Source organism: Bufo bufo, chromosome 6, assembly GCF_905171765.1.
Source record: "Bufo bufo chromosome 6, aBufBuf1.1, whole genome shotgun sequence".
In the NCBI taxonomy this organism is placed as follows: Eukaryota; Metazoa; Chordata; class Amphibia; order Anura; family Bufonidae; genus Bufo; species Bufo bufo.
In genome coordinates, this window is record NC_053394.1 from 370,262,531 (window position 1) to 370,282,781 (window position 20,251).

The 20,251-nt window shown below is 47.4% G+C and overlaps 1 protein-coding gene across 2 annotated transcripts in view; it reads left to right on the forward strand.

The window, feature by feature from the left end:
- The window catches only part of SLC16A3 (solute carrier family 16 member 3), a 104,537-nt gene that overhangs the window by 64,093 nt on the left and 20,193 nt on the right, over window positions 1-20,251 (forward strand). For both annotated transcript variants that reach the window (XM_040437355.1, XM_040437353.1), the window contains exon 2: window positions 6,475-6,716. In XM_040437355.1, coding sequence (XP_040293289.1) covers window positions 6,494-6,716 — 223 coding nt within the window. In that variant the 5' untranslated portion in view covers window positions 6,475-6,493. The remainder of the gene's footprint in view (window positions 1-6,474; window positions 6,717-20,251) is intronic.

Here is a 20,251-nt window from a genome sequence, read left to right on the forward strand (position 1 = left end):
TGCATCTACAGTGTATGGCCAGCTCAAAATCTGATTGTTTCCCACAAAGCTGCATATCTGCTCAGTTCCCCCTGCACTATAACCTGCTGCCCCTCAAACAGGACGCAGTATACAATGTGACGGGTTACTGTGTGAGGGGAAATCTGCTTGAAGATCCCTTAGGACGGTATTATGTGTGAGATGTGCTTGGCAGCAGTGCTCTGGGTTCTATTAAAAGTTTTGGCAGCGCCAAGTTAAACACTGCAGCTTCTCGTCTACACTGACTGGCGGGTAGCAGCAGCTTCTAGCGGGAGGTTTTCTATAATTGATGGCAGCTCCAGGTGTAACACCCCAGAGTGTTACCACTTCTGTACCCTGCTACTGTCTTTATTGGTCAAACCTCATGTCATCTTATGCATTTATTCCAGGTCCTCCACATTGTACATTCCTAATCTGTTTGCAACTGTTGTGTTCATGTAATGTACCTGGTTCACCAGCAGGTGGCAGCAAACACAACAGAGCTATCTTAGAGAGAATGGAACTTGTCATTCCATTCTAACCCCCCTCTGGAGAGAATTGGGCTTGTCCTACTTCCTGCAGGAAGGGTGGGAACCAGTTTCAGTTGCAGTCTAGCTTACCCCCAGCTAGGGGAATGGTGTTCAAGGGCATGTCTCTGCTGGACGTGCCCACGCCAGCCAGAGCACCCTAAGCTCTGCTGGCCATGGAGGCCAAAGCTTATAGCCTCAGGAGCCAGGAGGAAGGTTCCCTGGCATAACCTAGAGCCAGACTACAAAGTGAAGTGCAACATACAGACGAAGCTGAGTTACAGCCAGTCTGTCAGTACAGCAGAGTCAGAGAGAAACAGTTATAGAAGAGTTGAGTTTGCCTGCCAATTTCATGCTAAAGTCTGCTGGAACCAAGACAAAGCCTGTAAACCGTTTTGGAGAAAGTTTATTAAAAGTAAAGCTGCCATTGAACTTCATCTCAAGATCTGGACTCCAGTTATTCTTTTATCTCTCAATAATTCCCCCTATTTATTCGGAGCCAAACCCTGTGGTCCAGCGGTATCCATGTAGGAACACCGTGACACACAATAAGACATTTTAGGCCGCAACATACCACTCGGCATTTCCTACACCTGGGACGCGCGACTTAGAGGGCCCAAGGGTGAGGCCGCCCGTTGCACAGGCAGCTTGCAGGTAGCCAAAGGGCCCAGAACTGTGCTGCCGGCGCCTACAGTTTAGTATTTTATATTATATTTTATGTAATATGTATTTTATATTGTTGTCGGAGTAATTACCTGGCTATAAAATCTGGGACCCGCAGCTATCCGATATTGGTGGCATATCCTAGCGATATGCCACCAATGTTAGAGATGACACAAACCTTTTAAAGGGTCACTGAGAATTCTTATGTTATGGAGACATATAAAAAGTTGGGATTGGTGGGGGTCTGAGCGCTGAGACCCCTGCCAGTCGCTAGAGTGAGGAGAGCTCACATATTTTGCTCCTCACTGCAGGAGTCAGAATGAGATGGGCCCATAGATTTCTATTGAACGTCTCTTGCAGTGAAGAGAGAGCACGATATGCGATCGCTTCTCTCTCCTTGTTCTCGAGATTGTGGGGGACTCAGCATTCAGACCTCCACGGATCTAAACTTTTTATGTCTCTAAGATGTACCGAAACTTGAGAACTTGGTGACCCCTTAAGGCTTAATTTATGGGCTACCTTCTATGCTCTGCAAATTTAGGTTGTTAAAAAAAAGTTGGCTAGATTCACATACAGTATTGTGGAGTGTTTTTAATTTAATTTTTTATCAAAAAACACTGCAGCCAGGTGTTACTTTAGTCTACAGTGAGATATAAAACACACTACACACAAAGCATGTGGCATTCTTGTGACCTTTATGCTCTTTAAAGGGACACTCCTGTCACATTTTCCATCACACATTACAACCTAGATGTACAGATTCTATTTATTTATCTTTTTTACAAAAAACAGGTGGATGGTTTTCTGGATATACCGTATATACTCGAGTATAAGCCGAGCCCCTAATTTTACCCCCAAAAAAATGGGAAAAATTATTGACTCTAGTATAAGACTAGGGTGGGAAATGCAGCTATAATGCAGAGTGTATGTGTATATAATGCACACACTCTACATTATATACACACATCTGCAAGAGGGTGACTCCCTGTATTTAATGCAGAGTGTGTGCATTATATACACACACACTCTGCATTAAATACAGGGAGCCATCCACAGATCCCCCCCCCCCCCCCCCCCCCCCCTAAGCAGTGCCATCCACAGATCCCCCCCCTAAACAGTGCCATCCACAGATCCCCCCCCTAAACAGTGCCATCCACAGATCCCCCCCCTAAACAGTGCCATCCACAGATCTCCCCTAAACAGTGCCATCCACAGATCCCCCCCTAAACAGTGCCATCCACAGATCCCCCCTAAACAGTGCCATCCATAGATCCCCCCTAAACAGTGCCATCCACAGATCCCCAAACAGTGCCATCCACAGATCCCCCTACAGTGCCATCCACAGATCCCCCTACAGTGCCATCCACAGATCCCCCTACAGTGCCATCCACAGATCCCCCTACAGTGCCATCCACAGATCCCCCCTCCCCGACGCTCACAGCAGTATTCTTACTTTGTCTTTGCTCCGGTAATACAGGCAGTGCGGGGAGCGGCGCTCACTCACTGACGTCACGCGCCTTCTCCCACTAGGCGGCGCGTGACGTCAGTGAGTGAGCGCCGCCCCCCGCAATGCCTGTATTACCGGAGCTAAGACCTAGACTCGAGTATAAGACGAGGAGGCTTTATGAGCACAAAAATATGTGCCAAAAAACTCGTCTTATACTCGAGTATATACGGTAATTTAAAAAAAAAAAAAAAAAATTTATCGCTTTGTTTGGACTTTAAACGCGACAGGGATTTAATGTTCTGTCAGACCATCACTATGTCCAGAGAGAGCGTCCCCTGTAGTGACTAATCAATGTAATGCTCTTCTGTGGGCATCTGTATCTAGGCCTATCAAGCCACAATAGGTGTCATACTGTTATCATGAGGATTATCCTGCAGATAACACCTTCCCCTCACAGCAGCAGTAAACTGACAGTGGGTTCCCTATCTATATAGGAGGTTATATCAATTTTGTTGACTGCCGCAGAAGGACAGTATTTTATATGTAATTTTCAATAGTGTAGTACTGCTGAAATGAAAAAGAACAAAACATGGGTTTTCTATTAATATTATTGAGTTTAAAAAAATACTCCTTTCTGATGGAAGGATGCTTTCCCATAGGTTTCAGTTTATGACTAGAAAATGCCAGGCTAGGCAGTCAATATCAGATTGGCAGGGGTCCTGGGCCGATCCGCTATTCGCAGTGCTTAGGCCTATTCTTAGGCCAGTGACGTCATCATACATTGTAGTAAGTCCAATAGGTCGGCACTGCAGGTAAATAATTTGTGGTGCTTGCGTCCTAGGATTGGCATCCCACGAAACCGGAACAAGAACATAATCCTGTGACGCGTTTCAACACTCGCAGGGGTCTTTATCAAACAGCAATACACACATTACAAAACCACCATTAAATAGCCAAACCCCTCATCAAGGTGTGCGCATCACATGATCGTGATGTCATAAGACACGCCTCCTAAAAAACTGGTGTAGACACCCAATCCAAACAAGTATGGTAACAAATAGACAAGGTGATATCCTCACCTTGACACAATTTGATCTGGGAATAAAAAGCAAGTTTGTACCTCTGAAAATACATCATCCTGTTGAAACATTTGTCAATGCAGTACAGCGGGACTTGGCTACACTATTTGGGAGATTCAAACAGGGCGAATTTTATATACATCACAATATTACGAAAGATGAGACAAATGCCCTTTCCCAGTTGGTGGAAGACAAGTCCCTTATATTCAAGCCTGCTGATAAGGGGGGTGCATTAGTGATTCTTGATAAATCCTAATATGTCTCAGAGATTATGGATCAACTGCAAAGCGGGGATACATACAGTGTTTTGCAGTCAGATTAAATGTTGTTGAACGATATAGAGAGAATGGAACGATAGTTAATTAATCAACACCCGATTTATACCAGTGTTTTACACTTGGCCTAAGATCCACAAATCTATGACTCCTCCACCAGGCCGCCCCATAATGGCGGCTACCGATTCTATTCTCTCTCCCCCAGTGATACTTTTGGATAAGGTATTACCTCCACTTATCAAAACAGCACCGTCGTATTTGAGGGACACCCAACATTTTCTACCTGAGGTTAAATCGGTGCAGCTCGATGCGGATTGCATCCATGTTTGCAGCCTCTTTAAGTCTATTACACACACATAGCGTCTAGAGGCAATGAGAGGTTTGCTGGAGGGAAGTACATACAAAAGGGAGGAAAAAGATATATTTTTTTCGTTTCACTTTTAACTATTGTATTGGAGCAGAATTATTTTCTGTTCCAAGACATTTTCTATCAACAGCAATGCGGGACCGCGATGGGGTCGAATGTCGCACCGCCATATGCAAATAGTTATATAGCACGCTTTGAACACTATTTCATTTATTCAAATCCACTGTATATACAGTACTGTGTTTTTTTGGCGTCGATTTATCGATGACGTGTTCTGCGTATGGCGGTACGACATTCCGACCCTATTGCGTTTTTCTGAGTTCATTAATTCGGTGTGGCCCGAGCTTAAGTTCACTTTACATTTCGATAGATGTCGGATCTCCTTCCTTGATACGTGGGTGATTTAAAAGTACGAATAATAGGATCGTGACTGATCTATATATAAAAGACACTGACCGAAACAGCATACTATTTTATACTAGTAATCATCCTACCAACACAAAAAGGGCATTACCATATTCACAACATCAACGAGTGAGACTCATTGTTGGGGATCCTGAACAATGCGAAATTAGACTAAATTAGATGACAGCCAAATTCGAGAATAGAGGATACCCTTTACATTTACTTAAGGAACAGAGAAAGAATTCCACAGACCATCGAGAAAAAAGTTTTAAAAAAATTTTTTATTCCTCTAGTGGTAAAATATCACCCTTGGATACATAAAGTTCGAACAATGGTGAACAAACACTGGCACATTATTAGTGAATCTTACCCTTTGATCGAAGAATTTCAACATCGACCTATGGTAACAAAAAACGCTATCGTCTCCGAGACGGGGAACTTTTCCCTGCCTCGGGTGTGTACACTGTTCGAGTGTCATTAAAAGCCCCTATATCACTCCTCCAAGATCGGGAGAACACATCCCTATAAAAGTTTTTTTTACGTGTGACAGTAATTATGTCAGATATATATTCTAAAGTGTCCATGTGGTCTTTTATATGTAGGGGAAACGTCTACACGAATGAAAGATCGATTTAGTAAGCACAAATCCACGATCCGGAAGGAGAACATGTTATTACCAATACCGCACCATTTCAATCAAGCGAGACATAATATATCGCAGTTGCGTTTTCAGATCTTCGAAGGTGTTAAACAGCCTAGGAGTGGAGGTGATAGGAACTCACTTATTGAGAAAAAGAAAGGCCTATTGGATTCATAGGCTCCAAACCTTGGAACCTATGGGTCTAAACCGTGATTACGAATTAAACAGTTTTTTGTAAAAAAAAAAAAATCATAAAAATTATATAATTTATTTTTTATTTTTTCTAACATTATTTCTTTCGGTTTTGTATTTAACTTTTTTACGATTTTATAGTGATTGCTTCGGTTTTAGATTTTATTTACATTTTTATATGTAGGTAATGTGGATAGGTTTTCATGATGGATATATTTATGCATGCTTTTCTACAGGTGAAGTGATGCGAAATTGTGCTACATATTGCGAATACAAGCAGAAGAAGACCATATCCATGCTGAGATTTATTTGTTACAATACTTGTTTGGATTGGGTGTCTACACTTTTTTTTAGGAGGTGTGTCTTATGACATCACGATCATGTGATGCGCACACCTTGATGAGGGGTTTGGCTATTAATGGTGGTTTTGTAATGTGTGTATTGCTGTTTGATAAAGACACCTGCGAGTGTCGAAACGCATCACAGGATTATGTAACCATAAACGATAACCTTTTTTTTAGACCACTTACAGTGAGTGACGGTCCTTTCTTGTTCTTGTCGTCATATATTGGTCACATGGCCTAGGTGCAACTCTGTCCCGTTTAAGTAAATGGGGCTGGGGTGCAATACCAGGCACCGCCACTATACAATGTGCAGCACTGTGCTTGGAAAGCTATGAAGAAACCACAGCTCTGGTAAGCGATGTTGCTGCCTGATCAGCGGAGGTCCCAGGAGTCAGACCCCCACTGATCTGATATTGATGACCTATCCAAAGATACATTCAGCGTGTTGCAGGAATACCGGGCCACTGTGGAGTGCAGCTATTAAGGTCAATGACCATTCTGAGTACAATGCCTGACCCTTCTCTCCTCTTCATTGCAGGTGGACAGAATAGTGCACCATGGGAGGGGCGGTTGTAGATGACAATCCGTCCACAGTTAAGGCTCCGGATGGTGGTTGGGGATGGGCCATTCTCTTTGGCTGTTTTGTCATCACCGGATTCTCCTACGCTTTCCCGAAAGCAGTCAGTGTATTCTTCAAGGAGCTCATCAGAGAGTTTGGCATTGGTTACAGTGACACGGCATGGATATCCTCTATCCTACTGGCTATGCTCTATGGAACAGGTAAGTGCTCTCTCAGCTTTAGGCCTCATTTCACATTTGGGTGTCCATCTGATATCCGTGGAAAATCCATCCTTGTTTTATCTGTGAAGATGTCCAAGGAGAATCCATTTCTGTTTTTTTTGCTTTCCGTGTGTCATCCATACTCCACGGACACTGCTCAGCTGAAAACTGGCTTCCAGAGCATCTCCTACCACTGGTTCGTGAAACCCTTGTAAAACACAGATGCCATCCGTTTTGTGTCACTGGTGCTTAATGAACCCATAGACTTCAATGGGTGTGTTTTGGTCCGCATCATGGATCAAAGTAGTGCATGTTTCCGTGATTTTTCCACTGGCTATAGAAGCCATACAATTGTTGTAAACCCTTAAATATAGTACCGCACACCACTGTTTCCAGCAGTCCCATACAAAGTGAATGGAGCAGCAGCGCACATAATTCACCTGCTCTTCCACCCAGTGGTGGTACTAGCGGCAGGACCCCCAGGATCAGATACTTACCCCCTATGCTGCAGATAGAGGTTACAGTTAGATTGGTCAACAGTAACCAGAAACATTGAGGGAGATTTATCAGACTGGTGGAAAGTAGAACTGGCTTAGTTGCAATCAGATTCCACCTTTTAATTTTCCAAAGGAGCTGTCAAAAATATAAGGTGGAATCTGGTTGCTATGGGCAATTAAACCAGTTCTACTTTACACCAGTTTGATAAATCTCCAGCAATGTGTTTTGTAAGGTGTCTATATGGCACTTACTAAAGACTTTGTAAAAAAAAAAAAAAGGGGGCCAACCCTATGAAATATAGAAAATGGTGCAGAATTTCAACAAACGCTATATTAAGTGCCATATAATCTTGATAGACACACATTGGTCAACAGTACCCAGAAAGTGGCCAACCCCTTTAAGGTTCACGAAAATCCAAAATCCTCTAAATCACAGCTATAATAAGATGGAATGGAGACTACGACACAATGATAAAATCGTTTGCATGTGAGTGATTAGGATGACTCTTTGGGTGAGTTCATAAGAGAAGGCTGAATGGATTGATTGATGGGAGAAGGCTTTTTTTTTTTTGAGTCCTCTTCACCACTGGTTGCTGTGTCATCGCCTTGCAGGGGAAGAATAGAATTTTAAGGGATTTAAAAAAGAATGAATAAAAAATACGTAGAGCAACGCACACCATTATTTCATTTCCTTCTCCACTGTCTGGTGAGAGATGTAGCTTTATACTTTAATGAATTTAGAAGTAGGGATAAATGAATGGAAGAAATCGGGGCCGCTTCTCTGACATAAACACTAGTGATGAGCGAAGTATCTGAAAATTCGATTCGGCTGCTTGCTGAATTTTACCCAAAATTTTTCTTTGTGACAAATTAAAAAGGGGCCAAGCACAGCTACAAGCTGAAGGTGGAGGAACACTTTGGTAACTCTGACCCACGACACATGTAGCTGGGCATTCAGGCCATCTCTGACTAAGGCCTCATGCACACAACCGTTTTTTTTTAAGGTCCGCAAAAACGGGGTCCGTAGGTCCGTGATCCGTGTCCGTTTTTTCTTCCGTGGGTCTTCCTTGATTTTTGGAGGATCCACGGACATGAAGGAAAGTCGTTTTGGTGTCCACCTGGCCGTGCGGAGCCAAACGGATCGGTCCTGACTTACAATGCAAGTCAATGGGGACGGATCCGTTTGACGTTGACACAATATGGTGCAATTGCAAACGGATCCGTCCCCCATTGACTTTCAATGTAAAGTCAGGAGTTAATATACCATAGGATCAGAGTTTTCTCCAATCCGATGGTATATTTTAACTTGAAGCATCCCCATCACCATGGGAACGCCTCCATGTTAGAATATACCATCGGATTTGAGTTAGATCGTCAAAACTCAGATCCGACAGTATATTCTAACACAGAGGTGTTCCCATAGTGATGGGGACGCTTCAAGTTAGAATATACTAAGAACTGTGTACATGACTGCCCCCTGCTGCCTGGCAGCACCCAATCTCTTACAGGGGGCTGTGATCAGCACAATTAACCCCTCAGGTGCCTCCCCCCCTCCCTCCCTCCCCAGTATTATATTCATTGCTGGCCAGTGCGGCCTACCCTCTCCCCCCCCCCCCCTCCCTAATTAAAATCACCCCCCCCATCATTGGTGACCAGTGCGGCCTCCCCCCCCCAATTAAAATAACCTTCCCCCATCATTGGTGGCAGCGGAGAGTTCCGATCGGAGTCCCAGTTTAATCGCTGGGGCTCCGATCGGTAACCATGGCAACCAGGATGCTACTGCAGTCCTGGTTGCCATGGTTACTTAGCAATTTTAGAAGCATTATACTTACCTGCGATGTCTGACCGCCCGGCGCTCCTCCTACTGGTAAGTGACAGGTCTGTGCTATAGGCAATGCGCCGCACAGACCTTTCACTTACCAGTAGGAGGAGCGCCCGGCCGGTCACAAACAGCGAAGGTAAGTATAATGCTTCTAAAATTACTAAGTAACCATGGCAACCAGGACTGCAGTAGTATCCTGGTTGCCATGGTTACCGATCTGAGCCCCAGCGATTAAACTGGGACTCCGATCGGAACTCTCCGCTGCCACCAATGATGGAGGAAGGTGATTTTAATTAGGTGGGGGGGAGAGGGTAGGTCGCACTGGCCACCAATGAATATAATACTGGGGAGGGAGGGAGGGGGGCCGCACTGGCCACCAATGAGTTAAATACAGGGGAGGGGGGTCTGCCCCCTCCTGCCTGGCAGCACCTGATCTCTTACAGGGGGCTATGATCCGCACAATTAACCTCTCAGGTGCGGCACCTGAGGGGTTAATTGTGCGGATCACAGCCCCCTGTAAGATCAGATGCTGCCAGGCAGCAGGGGGCAGTCATGTACAAAGTTCTTAGTATATTCTAACTTGAAGCGTCCCCATCACCATGGGAACGCCTCTGTGTTAGAATATACCATCGGATTATCTCTGAAAAAGCTCTGCGATCCGTCTGTGTGAAAGTAGCCTACGACCACGGATCACGGACGCGGATGCCAATCATGTGTGCATCCGTGTTTTTTCACGGACCCATTGACTTGAATGGGTCCGTGAACAGTTGTCCGTCAAAAAAATAGGACAGGTCATATTTTTTTGACGGACAGGAAACACTGATCACGGCCGCGGATGAACAACTGTGCATTTTTTGAGTTTTCAACGGACCCATTGAAAGTCAATGGGTCCGCAGAAAATCACGGAAAACGGAACAACTGCCACGGATGCACACAACGGCCTAAGCCCAGCAATTCCACACAGACAGCCATGAATGTGTCCTCCCTCAATGAGCTAAATTACTTCTACGCTCGTTTTGACACCTCTGGGACCCACACCTACAACAAAAACAGAGCTGGGAAAATGAATGGAGGGTGTACTGTGCATGCGCAGCCTCCCTCCATTCATTTCAATGGGGCTGCCGAAAATAGCCGAGCACTGGCTCTGCTATTTCAGTCTGCCCCGTAGAAATGAATGGGAGCAGGGGCCACGTGTGCACGGCGCGCTCCCATTCACTTGTATGGGAGCAGCGCTTGGTGGTGGACGGACCTGCTCCGTTCTTGTTGTAGGTGCGGGTTCCAGAGGTGGAACCCGCACCTATCAGACAATGGGGGGCATATCCTAGCGATATGCCCCCATTGTATGTGATGGAAATACCCCTTTAAGTTCAACCAAGGGATAGGTGGGGACGCGAATCCCAGAAGGAAGTGAGACTCAGATTTCTACTCCTTTTCATAAACATTGGGCTACATGCACACGATTGTTGTGTTTTGCGGTCTGCAATTTGTGGAACGGCACGGACAGCCATTAGTATAACTGACTATTCTTGTCCACAAAACGGACAAGAATAGGACAGGATAGAGTGTGTGTGTGTGTGTGTGTAATATATATATATATATATATATATATATATATATATATATATATATATATATATATACACATACACACATACACACACACACACACACACACACACTCCTAAAGAATTATTAGGAACACCTGTTCTATTTCTCATTAATGCAATTATCTAGTCAACCAATCACATGGCAGTTGCTCAAATCATTTCAAATTGGTTTCTTGAACATGACAATGAGTTCACTGTACTAAAATGGCCCCCACAGTCACCAGATCTCAACCCAATAGAGCATCTTTGGGATGTGGTGGAACGGGAGCTTGGTGCCCTGGATGTGCATCCCTCAAATCTCCATCAACTGCAAGATGTTATCCTATCAATATGGGCCTACATTTCTAAAGAATGCTATCAGCACCTTGTGGAATCAATGCCACGTACAATTAAGGCAGTTCTGAAGGCAAAAGGGGGTCCAACACCGTATTAGTATGGTGTTCCTAATAATTCTTTGAGTGTGTGTATATATACATTTTTATTTTTTTGTGGACCACGGAACGGAGTAACTGATGTGGACCGCACACTTAATGTCATTTACTTTCAAGAGGTAAATGATATTAATGACACCTCCTGAGGAAGTCTATTCCACAGATTCACTTACTGTTTGTTGAATAACCCCTTTAATAGAGCCGGGAAAGAGAAGAGAATGGGTTTTGGGGTGCTTTTTCTTTCTTCCCGCTCCCTGGTGACAATGTTTATTTGTATAGAAGCAGCATTCATTTTTAGTATTATCCTGGGCACACTAGGTCAGTGGGCACACTATTAAATGCACCAGATCTGCTGCATGAAAGTGACATGGCTTACCACTTTGACGGTGGCATCAACTTTTTCTGACTTGCGCCAACTTTTTCTGACTTGAGCGCTGTGCAGCCTCAGAGCAGGGCTGATCGAGGTCTCTGAAAGACCTCACACAGCTCCTGCACTCTCCGGTCCCGGCGATCACATGACCGCCGGGCCGGAACAGGAAGCGCATGGCGCTTCCTGCTCTGTATGCACAGCGCTCGGTGAGTGCTGTGTATATAGTGATCTAGAAGGCAGGGACACCTGGGCACTGTCCCTGCCTTCTCTAAGGGTTGCCCTGCTGTCACTGACAGCGGGCAACCCGATCAGCAGCTGCACAATTAGCGTGCAGCTGCAGTTTCTGAATAGACGTTCAGGAACGTCCATTCAGAAATAGAGAACCACCTCCAGGACATTTTTAGTCTATGGGCGGACGGGAGGTGGTTAAATGAATCTTCTAGCCCAAAGACTTTTAATGGATCTATAACTGCTGGACTAATTGAGTTCCAACTGCTGAGTACCCAGCCGATCATCATGGCTTGGTGGAGCATGTGCCCTGCTGCTCTATGGCACAGCTCCTTAATTTTTTTTTTTTATCATGGACATATTGGACTGCATTGGGCAGAAAAATACATGAAGACTAATTTTCAAACAGTCCTGTCCACTGATGAGTGCCATGCAACCCTGGAGGGAGTAGTGGATGGTTGGTGAACGGCCACCCTATTTCAGCAAGGCGGTGGTGGAGTCATGTCTTGGGCCAGAATCATGGGAAGAGAGCTGGTCGGCCCCTTTAGGGTCCCCGAAGGTGTAAAGATGACCTCTGCAAAGTATGTGGAGTTTCTGACTGACCACTTTCTTCCCTGGTACAGAAGGAAGAACTATGCTTCATGCATGACAATGAACCATCTCGTGCTGCAAAGAATACCTCTGCATCAATGGCTGCTATGGGGATAAAAGGAGAGAAAGTCATGGTGTGGCCTCCATCCTCCCCTGACCTCAATTTGAGAACCTTTTGGAGCATCCTCAAGAAAAAGATCCATGAGGGTCGGATGCAGTTTGCATCCAAACAGCAGCTCTGGGAGGCTATTCTGACATCTTGCAAACAAATTCAAGCAGAAACTGTCCAAAAACTCACAAGTTCAATGGATGCAAGACTTGTGAAGCTGCTATCAAATAAGGGGTCCTATGTTAAAATGTAACGTGACCTGTTAAAATGTTTAAAAAGTTAGTGTTAAAAGTTTGATTGAAATAGCTTTTGATTTCAGTAAATATGCTGCAAACACAACAAATGACAATTTTCAGTTCTTTACAACCTATAAAGTGTTTAGAAACTTACTGTGCGTAATAATTTGGAACAGTGCATTGTAAGTTTTTTATGTTTAAAAAAAATACTGTTCTCATTAGGAGTAGAGTTGAGCGAACACCTGGATGTTCGGGTTCGACGAGTTCGGCCGAACTTTCGAAAAATGTTCGGGTTCGGGATCCGAACTCGACCCGAACTTCATCCCGAACCCGAACCCCATAGAAGTCAATGGGGACCCGAACTTTTGGGCACTAAAAAGGCTGTAAAACACACCCGGAAAGGGCTAGAGGGCTGCAAAAGGCAGCAAAATGTAGTTAAATCCCCTGCAAACAAATGTAGATAGGGAAATGATGAGTTAACATAAAATAAATAAAAATTAAACAATATTAATTGGAGTGAGGTCCCATAGCACAGAATCAGGCTTCAAGTCACCCACCAATGGAGAAGGTCACTTACTATTATTTTGACCACAGCACCCAGACAAAGGAGAGAGGTCCCACAGCAGAGAACCAGGCATCATATCACCCACCACAGGAGTAGGCCACCATTTAGTTACTTTGACCCCTACACCCAGACGGAGGAGAGAGGTTACACAGCAGAGAATCAGGCATTTAGATCACCCACCACAGGAGTAGGCCACCATTGAATCAGACCCCGGCAACCATGTCAGATGGCACAAGCATAAGCTTTATATCAATCAGCACAGGAGAAGGCGACTTTGACAGACTTTGACCCCTACACCCGGACGGAGGAGAGAGGTTTCAAAGCAGAGAATCAGGCATTTAGATCACCCACCACAGGAGTAGGCCCCCATTGAATCAGACCCTGGCAACCATGTCAGATGGCACAACCATCAGCTTTATATCAATCAGCACAGGAAAAGGCGACTTTGAAAGACTTTGACCCCTACACCCAGATGGAGGAGAGAGGTTTCACAGCAGAGAATCAGGCATCATATCAACCACCACAGGAGAAGCCACCATTTAGTTACTTTGACCCCTGCACCCAGGAAGAGGAGAGAGGCACCACAGCACATATTCTGGCATCATATCAGCCACCACAGGAGAAGCCACCATTGAGTTACTTTGACCCCCGCACCCAGGAAGAGGAGAGAGGCACCACAGCACATATTCTGGCATCATATCAGCCACCACAGGAGAAGCCACCATTGAGTTACTTTGACCCCTGCACCCAGGAAGAGGAGAGAGGCCCCACAGCACATATTCTGGCATCATATCAGCCACCACAGGAGAAGCCACCATTGAGTTACTTTGACCCCTTCACCCAAACAGAGGAGAGAGGTTCCACATCAGAGAATCAGGCATCATATCAACCACCACAGGAGTAGGCCACAATTTAATGGGACCCCGGCAACCATGTCAGATGGCACAACCATCAGCTTCATATCAATCAGCACAGGAGAAGGCGACTTTGAAAGACTTTGACCCCTACACCCAGACGGAGGAGAGAGGTTTCACAGCAGAGAATCAGGCATTTAGATCACCCACCACAGGAGTAGGCCCCCATTGAATCAGACCCTGGCAACCATGTCAGATGGCACAACCATCAGCTTTATATCAATCAGCACAGGAGAAGCCACCATTGAGTTACTTTGACCCCTGCACCCAGGAAGAGGAGAGAGGCCCCACAGCATATATTCTGGCATCATATCAGCCACCACAGGAGAAGCCACCATTGAGTTACTTTGACCCCTGCACCCAGGAAGAGGAGAGAGGCCCCACAGCACATATTCTGGCATCATACTAACCACCACAGGAGAAGCCACCATTGAGTTACTTTGACCCCTGCACCCAGGAAGAGGAGAGAGGCCCCACAGCACATATTCTGGCATCATATCAGCCACCACAGGAGAAGCCACCATTGAGTTACTTTGACCCCCGCACCCAGGAAGAGGAGAGAGGCACCACAGCACATATTCTGGCATCATATCAGCCACCACAGGAGAAGCCACCATTGAGTTACTTTGACCCCTGCACCCAGGAAGAGGAGAGAGGCCCCACAGCACATATTCTGGCATCATACTAACCACCACAGGAGAAGCCACCATTGAGTTACTTTGACCCCTGCACCCAGGAAGAGGAGAGAGGACCCACAGCACATATTCTGGCATCATATCAGCCACCACAGGAGAAGCCACCATTGAGTTACTTTGACCCCCGCACCCAGGAAGAGGAGAGAGGCACCACAGCACATATTCTGGCATCATATCAGCCACCACAGGAGAAGCCACCATTGAGTTACTTTGACCCCCGCACCCAGGAAGAGGAGAGAGGCACCACAGCACATATTCAGGCATCATATCACACACCACAGGAGAAGGCCTCTTTCAGTGATTTAAGCCTTTGGACCCAGACAGAGGAGAGAGGCACCACAGCACATATTCTGGCATCATATCAGCCACCACAGGAGAAGCCACCATTGAGTTACTTTGACCCCTGCACCCAGGAAGAGGAGAGAGGCACCACAGCACATATTCTGGCATCATATCAGCCACCACAGGAGAAGCCACCATTTAGTTACTTTGACCCCTTCACCCAAACAGAGGAGAGAGGTTCCACATCAGAGAATCAGGCATCATATCAACCACCACAGGAGTAGGCCACAATTTAGTTACTTTGACCCCTGCACCCAGGAAGAGGAGAGAGGCCCCACAGCACATATTCTGGCATCATATCACACACCACAGGAGAAGGCCTCTTTCAGTGATTTAGGCCTTTGGACCCAGACAGAGGAGAGAGGTCAGAGATTAGCTTCATATCCCCCAGCACAGCAGAAGACCGCTTTATTTGACTTAGGCCTCAGCACCCAGACAGAAGACAGAGGTAGCATGGCAGAGGTTATGGCTTCATGTCACCCGTTAGTTTAACCGGCCACTTTCATCTGGTTAGGCCCCGGCGCCCAGACAGAGAAGAGTTTCATTCAACTGTGGGTTTCATAAAATTTGTATCAAATAAAGAAGTGGCCCGTAGCACAACAAGACATGTTTTAGGCAGTTAATAAGGACTACTCTGCACAAGGGAGGGACAGGTCCTGTGGGATCCATGCCTGGTTCATCTTTATGAAGGTCAGCTTGTCCACGTTGGCTGTGGACAGGCGGCTGCGCTTGTCAGTAATGACGCCCCCTGCCGTGCTGAATACGCGTTCAGATAAAACGCTGGCCGCCGGGCAGGAAAGCACCTCCAAGGCATAACATGCTAACTCTGGCCACGTGGACAATTTCGAAACCCAGTAGTTGAATGGGGCCGAACCATCCGTCAGGATGTGGAGGGGTGTGCAGACATACTGTTCAACCATGTTAGTGAAATGCTGCCTCCTGCTAACACGTTCCGTATCAGGTGTCGGTGCAGATAGCTGTGGCGTGGAGACAAAACTTTTCCACATTTCTGCCATGCTAACCCTGCCCTCAGATGAGCTGGCCGTGACACAGCTGCGTTGGCGACCTCTTGCCACTCCTCTGCCTTCACCTTCCACCTGTTCCCCTGTGACATGTGGGAATGCTCTCAAGAGCGCCTCTATCAGCGTGCGCTTGTACTCGCGCATCTTACGGTCGCGCTCCAGTTCAGGAATTAAAGTGGGCACATTGTCTTTATACCGGGGATCCAGCAGGGTGGCCACCCAGTAGTCTGCACACGTTAAAACGTGGGCAACTCTGCTGTCGTTGCGCAGGCATTGGAGCATATATTCGCTCATGTGGGCCAGGCTACCCATGGGTAAGGACAAGCTGTCCTCTGTGGGAGGCGTATCGTCATCGTCCACCGTATCCCCCCAGCCACGCACCAGTGATGGGCCTGGGCTGCCACCCCGCTGTAAACTTGCGTCATCCTCGTCCCCCTCCACCTCCTCCTCCTCCTCATCCTCCTCCTCATCCTCCTCGTCCTCCAGTACAGTGCCTTGGCTGGCGACCTTGTTAACCTGTCCTCTGCTGCTTAAACAAACCTCCCTCTGAGCCACTTCGAACAGACTGGCCCGAAAGTGTTAGAAACGAGCCCTCATCCTCCTCCTCCTCCTCCACCTGGGCCACCTCCTCTAACATCATTGCCCTAAGTGTTTTCTCAAGGAGACATAGAAGTGGTATTGTAACGCTGATAACAGTGTCATCGCCACTGGCCATGTTGGTGGAGTACTCGAAACAGCGCAGCAGGGCACACAGGTCTCGCATGGAGGCCCAATCATTGGTGGTGAAGTGGTGCTGTTCGGCAGTACGACTGACGCGAGCGTGCTGCAGCTGAAACTCCACTATGGCCTGCTGCTGCTCGCACAGTCTCTCCAGCATGTGCAAGGTGGAGTTCCACCGGGTGGGCACGTCGCATATGAGGCGGTGAGCGGGAAGGCCGAAGTTCCGCTGTAGCGCAGACAGGCGAGCAGCGGCAGGATGTGAACGGCGGAAGCGCGCACAGACGGCCCGCACTTTATGCAGCAGCTCTGACATGTTGGGGTAGTGGTGAATGAACCTCTGCACCACCAAGTTCAGCACATGCGCCAGGCAAGGGATGTGCGTCAAACCGGCTAGTCCCAGAGCTGCCACGAGATTTCGCCCATTATCGCATACCACCAGGCCTGGCTTGAGGCCCACCGGCAGAAACCACTCGTCGGTCTGTTGTTCAATACCCCGCCACAACTCCTTTGCGCTGTGGGGCCTGTCCCCCAAACATATGAGTTTCAGAATGGCCTGCTGAAGTTTACCCCGGGCTGTGCTGAAGTTGGTGGTGAAGGTGTGTGGCTGACCGGATGAGCTGGTGGAAGCAGTGGAGGAGGAAGCCGAGTAGGAGGAGGAGGCTACAGGAGGCAGAGAATGATGCCCTGCGATCCTAGGGGGCGGAAGGACGTGCGCCAAGGAACTGTCTGCCGGGGGCCCAGCCGCCACTACATTCATCCAGTGTGCAGTTAGTGAGATATAGCGTCCCTGGCCGTGCTTACTGGTCCACGTATCTGTGGTTAGGTGGACCTTGCCACAAATGGCGTTGCGCAGTGCACACTTGATTTTATCGGACACTTGCATGTGCAGGGAAGGCACGGCTGTCTTGGAGAAGTAGTGGCGGCTGGGAACCACATACTGCGGGACAGCCATGGCCATCAGCTGTTTGAAGCTGTCTGTGTCCACCAGCCGGAATGACAGCATTTCAAAAGCCAGCAGTTTAGAAATGCTGGCGTTCAGGCCAAGGGCTCGAGGGTGACTCGGGGGGAATTTGCGCTTCCTCTCTAAGGTTTGAGATATTGAGAGCTGAACGCTGCTGTGTGATATAGTGGAGACGCTAGTTGACGGTGGCGGTGGTGGTGGTGTCGGTGGCACATCCTCTGTTTGCTGCTCGGCAGGTGGCAACATTCCTCTCGAGGCGGAAGCCGAGGCAGCAGCGGTAGAGGGAGCAGGGGGAGCCTCAGCGAGTGCCTGGTTTTTAAGGTGTGTACCCCACTGCAGTTCATGCTTTGCATGTAGATGCCTGGTCATGCAGGTTGTGCTGAGGTTCAGAACGTTAATGCCTCGCCTCAGGCTCTGATGGCAGAGCGTGCAAGTCACTCGGGTCTTGTCGGTAGGACATTGTTTAAAGAAGTGCCATGCCAGGGAACTCTTTGAAGCTGCCTTTGTGGGGCTGGGTCCCTGTTGGCGATGTCCAGTAGCAGGCGAACTCTGGGGGCGGCGGCTCGTCTGCTTTGGCCCCCTGCTCCCTCTTTGGCTTCGCTGTTGTCTCGGTCTCACCACTACCTCTTCCTCTGAACTGTGAAAGTCATCGCCACGACCTTCAGTCCATGTGGGGTCTAAGACCTCATCGTCCTCTGCATCGTCTTCCACCCAGTCTCCCTCCCTGACCTCCTCCTGTTCAGTCTGCACACTGCAAAAAGACGCGGCAGTGGGCACCTGTGTTTCGTCATCATCAGAGAGTCGGTGACTCTGCTGTGGTGGTATTCCCATGTCCTCTTCATCTGGAGACATAAGTGGTTGTGCGTCAGTGCATGGTATGTCTTCCTCCACTGGGGAAGGGCTAGGTGGACGCCCCTGGGAAACCCTGGAAGCAGAGTCTTCAAACAGAAGAAGAGACTGCTGCATAACTTGTGGCTCAGACCGTTTCCCTGATATGCTTGGGGGTGATGTGACAGACTGATGGGCTTGGTTTTCAGGTGCCACCTGTGCGCTTTCCGCAGAAGACTGGGTGGAAGACCATGTGGTGAACGTGCTGGAAGCACTGTCGGCCACCCAATCGATTAATGCCTGTACCTGCTCAGGCCTTACCATCCTAAGAGCGGCATTGGGCCCCACGAGATATTGCGGTACATTCTGCCGGCTAGTTGAGGGAGTTCGTTCCCTACTGTGTGCGCCTGGGGCCGAACGGCCACGTCCTCTACCAGCAACAGAGGCTCCACGGACACCACCACGACCGCGTCCTCGTCCCTTAATAGTATTTTTCTTCATTGTTGCGATTCAACTCGCACCACAATGAAATATATTATTTTTTATAAGCAAAATCCCCTCACTGGAATACTTTCAGTCTTTTGACTGTATGGATTACAGATGGAATGACTGTTATATGTGAGTACCGCTTTCTTTGACAGATTCTAGTATGGGTACATATATGTTTTCCCAACCCCAGCACATTAGTTTGCTAATTCCAGATGTATGAAACGCAGGCCTAACTGTATCTAGTATATTGAACGCCAGATAAACTAACTTGGCCTTTTTTAAATAAAAAAAAATTCCCTCACTGGAATACTTTATGGCTTTTCACTGTATGGATTACAGGTGGACTGGTATTAGTAGGGGTGACACAAGCACACCCAAGTCCCTGATGTAGGATTTCTATGGCACAGACCACTATTACAAGTGATTAATGGACGTTGGGAGAGATTGTGCTGCAGCACTAGTCCCAAGATGGCCGCCGCCTATCAGCCCAGTAACATGTGCTACAAAATGGTCTGCACAACCTTTAAAAAAAATAGCCTTGGACTGTGCTGCTAAATCGCTATTGGTCTGAATCCCAGGTGTAGATGTCTGACTTGTTTGGAGCTTTGGAATGCACACTGTGGCAGCTTCTGCTGCAGCACTACAATTCGCAAAATGGCGGCCGGCGGTCAGCCCAGGTACATGTGGATGGAAAAATCACTCTGGCCACTCTAAAAATAGCCAATCCCTATCAAAAAAGCAGCTCAGCTGCAGTTGTTCAGATGAATCACAGGTGGAGGAGAGAAATTTGCTTCCAGTTATTCAATTATCCCTGCCTATTCTCGCCCTAGCATCAGCTGCGTCTATCCCTCTTCTATTCACATCGGGAGTGAGCACGTCCCGACGTGCGCACAAGCTTATAAAGAGGCTGAGTCACATGCTGCACTTGGCCAATCACAGCCTTGCCAATAGTAGGCATGGCTGCGATGGCATCTTAGGGCAAGTAGTATGATGCATGTTGATTGGCTGCTTTGCAGCCTTTCAAAATGCGCCAAAATACATGCCGAACGACGAACCCGAACCCGAACTTTTACGAAAAAGTTCGGGTTCGGGTCCGTGTCACGAACAC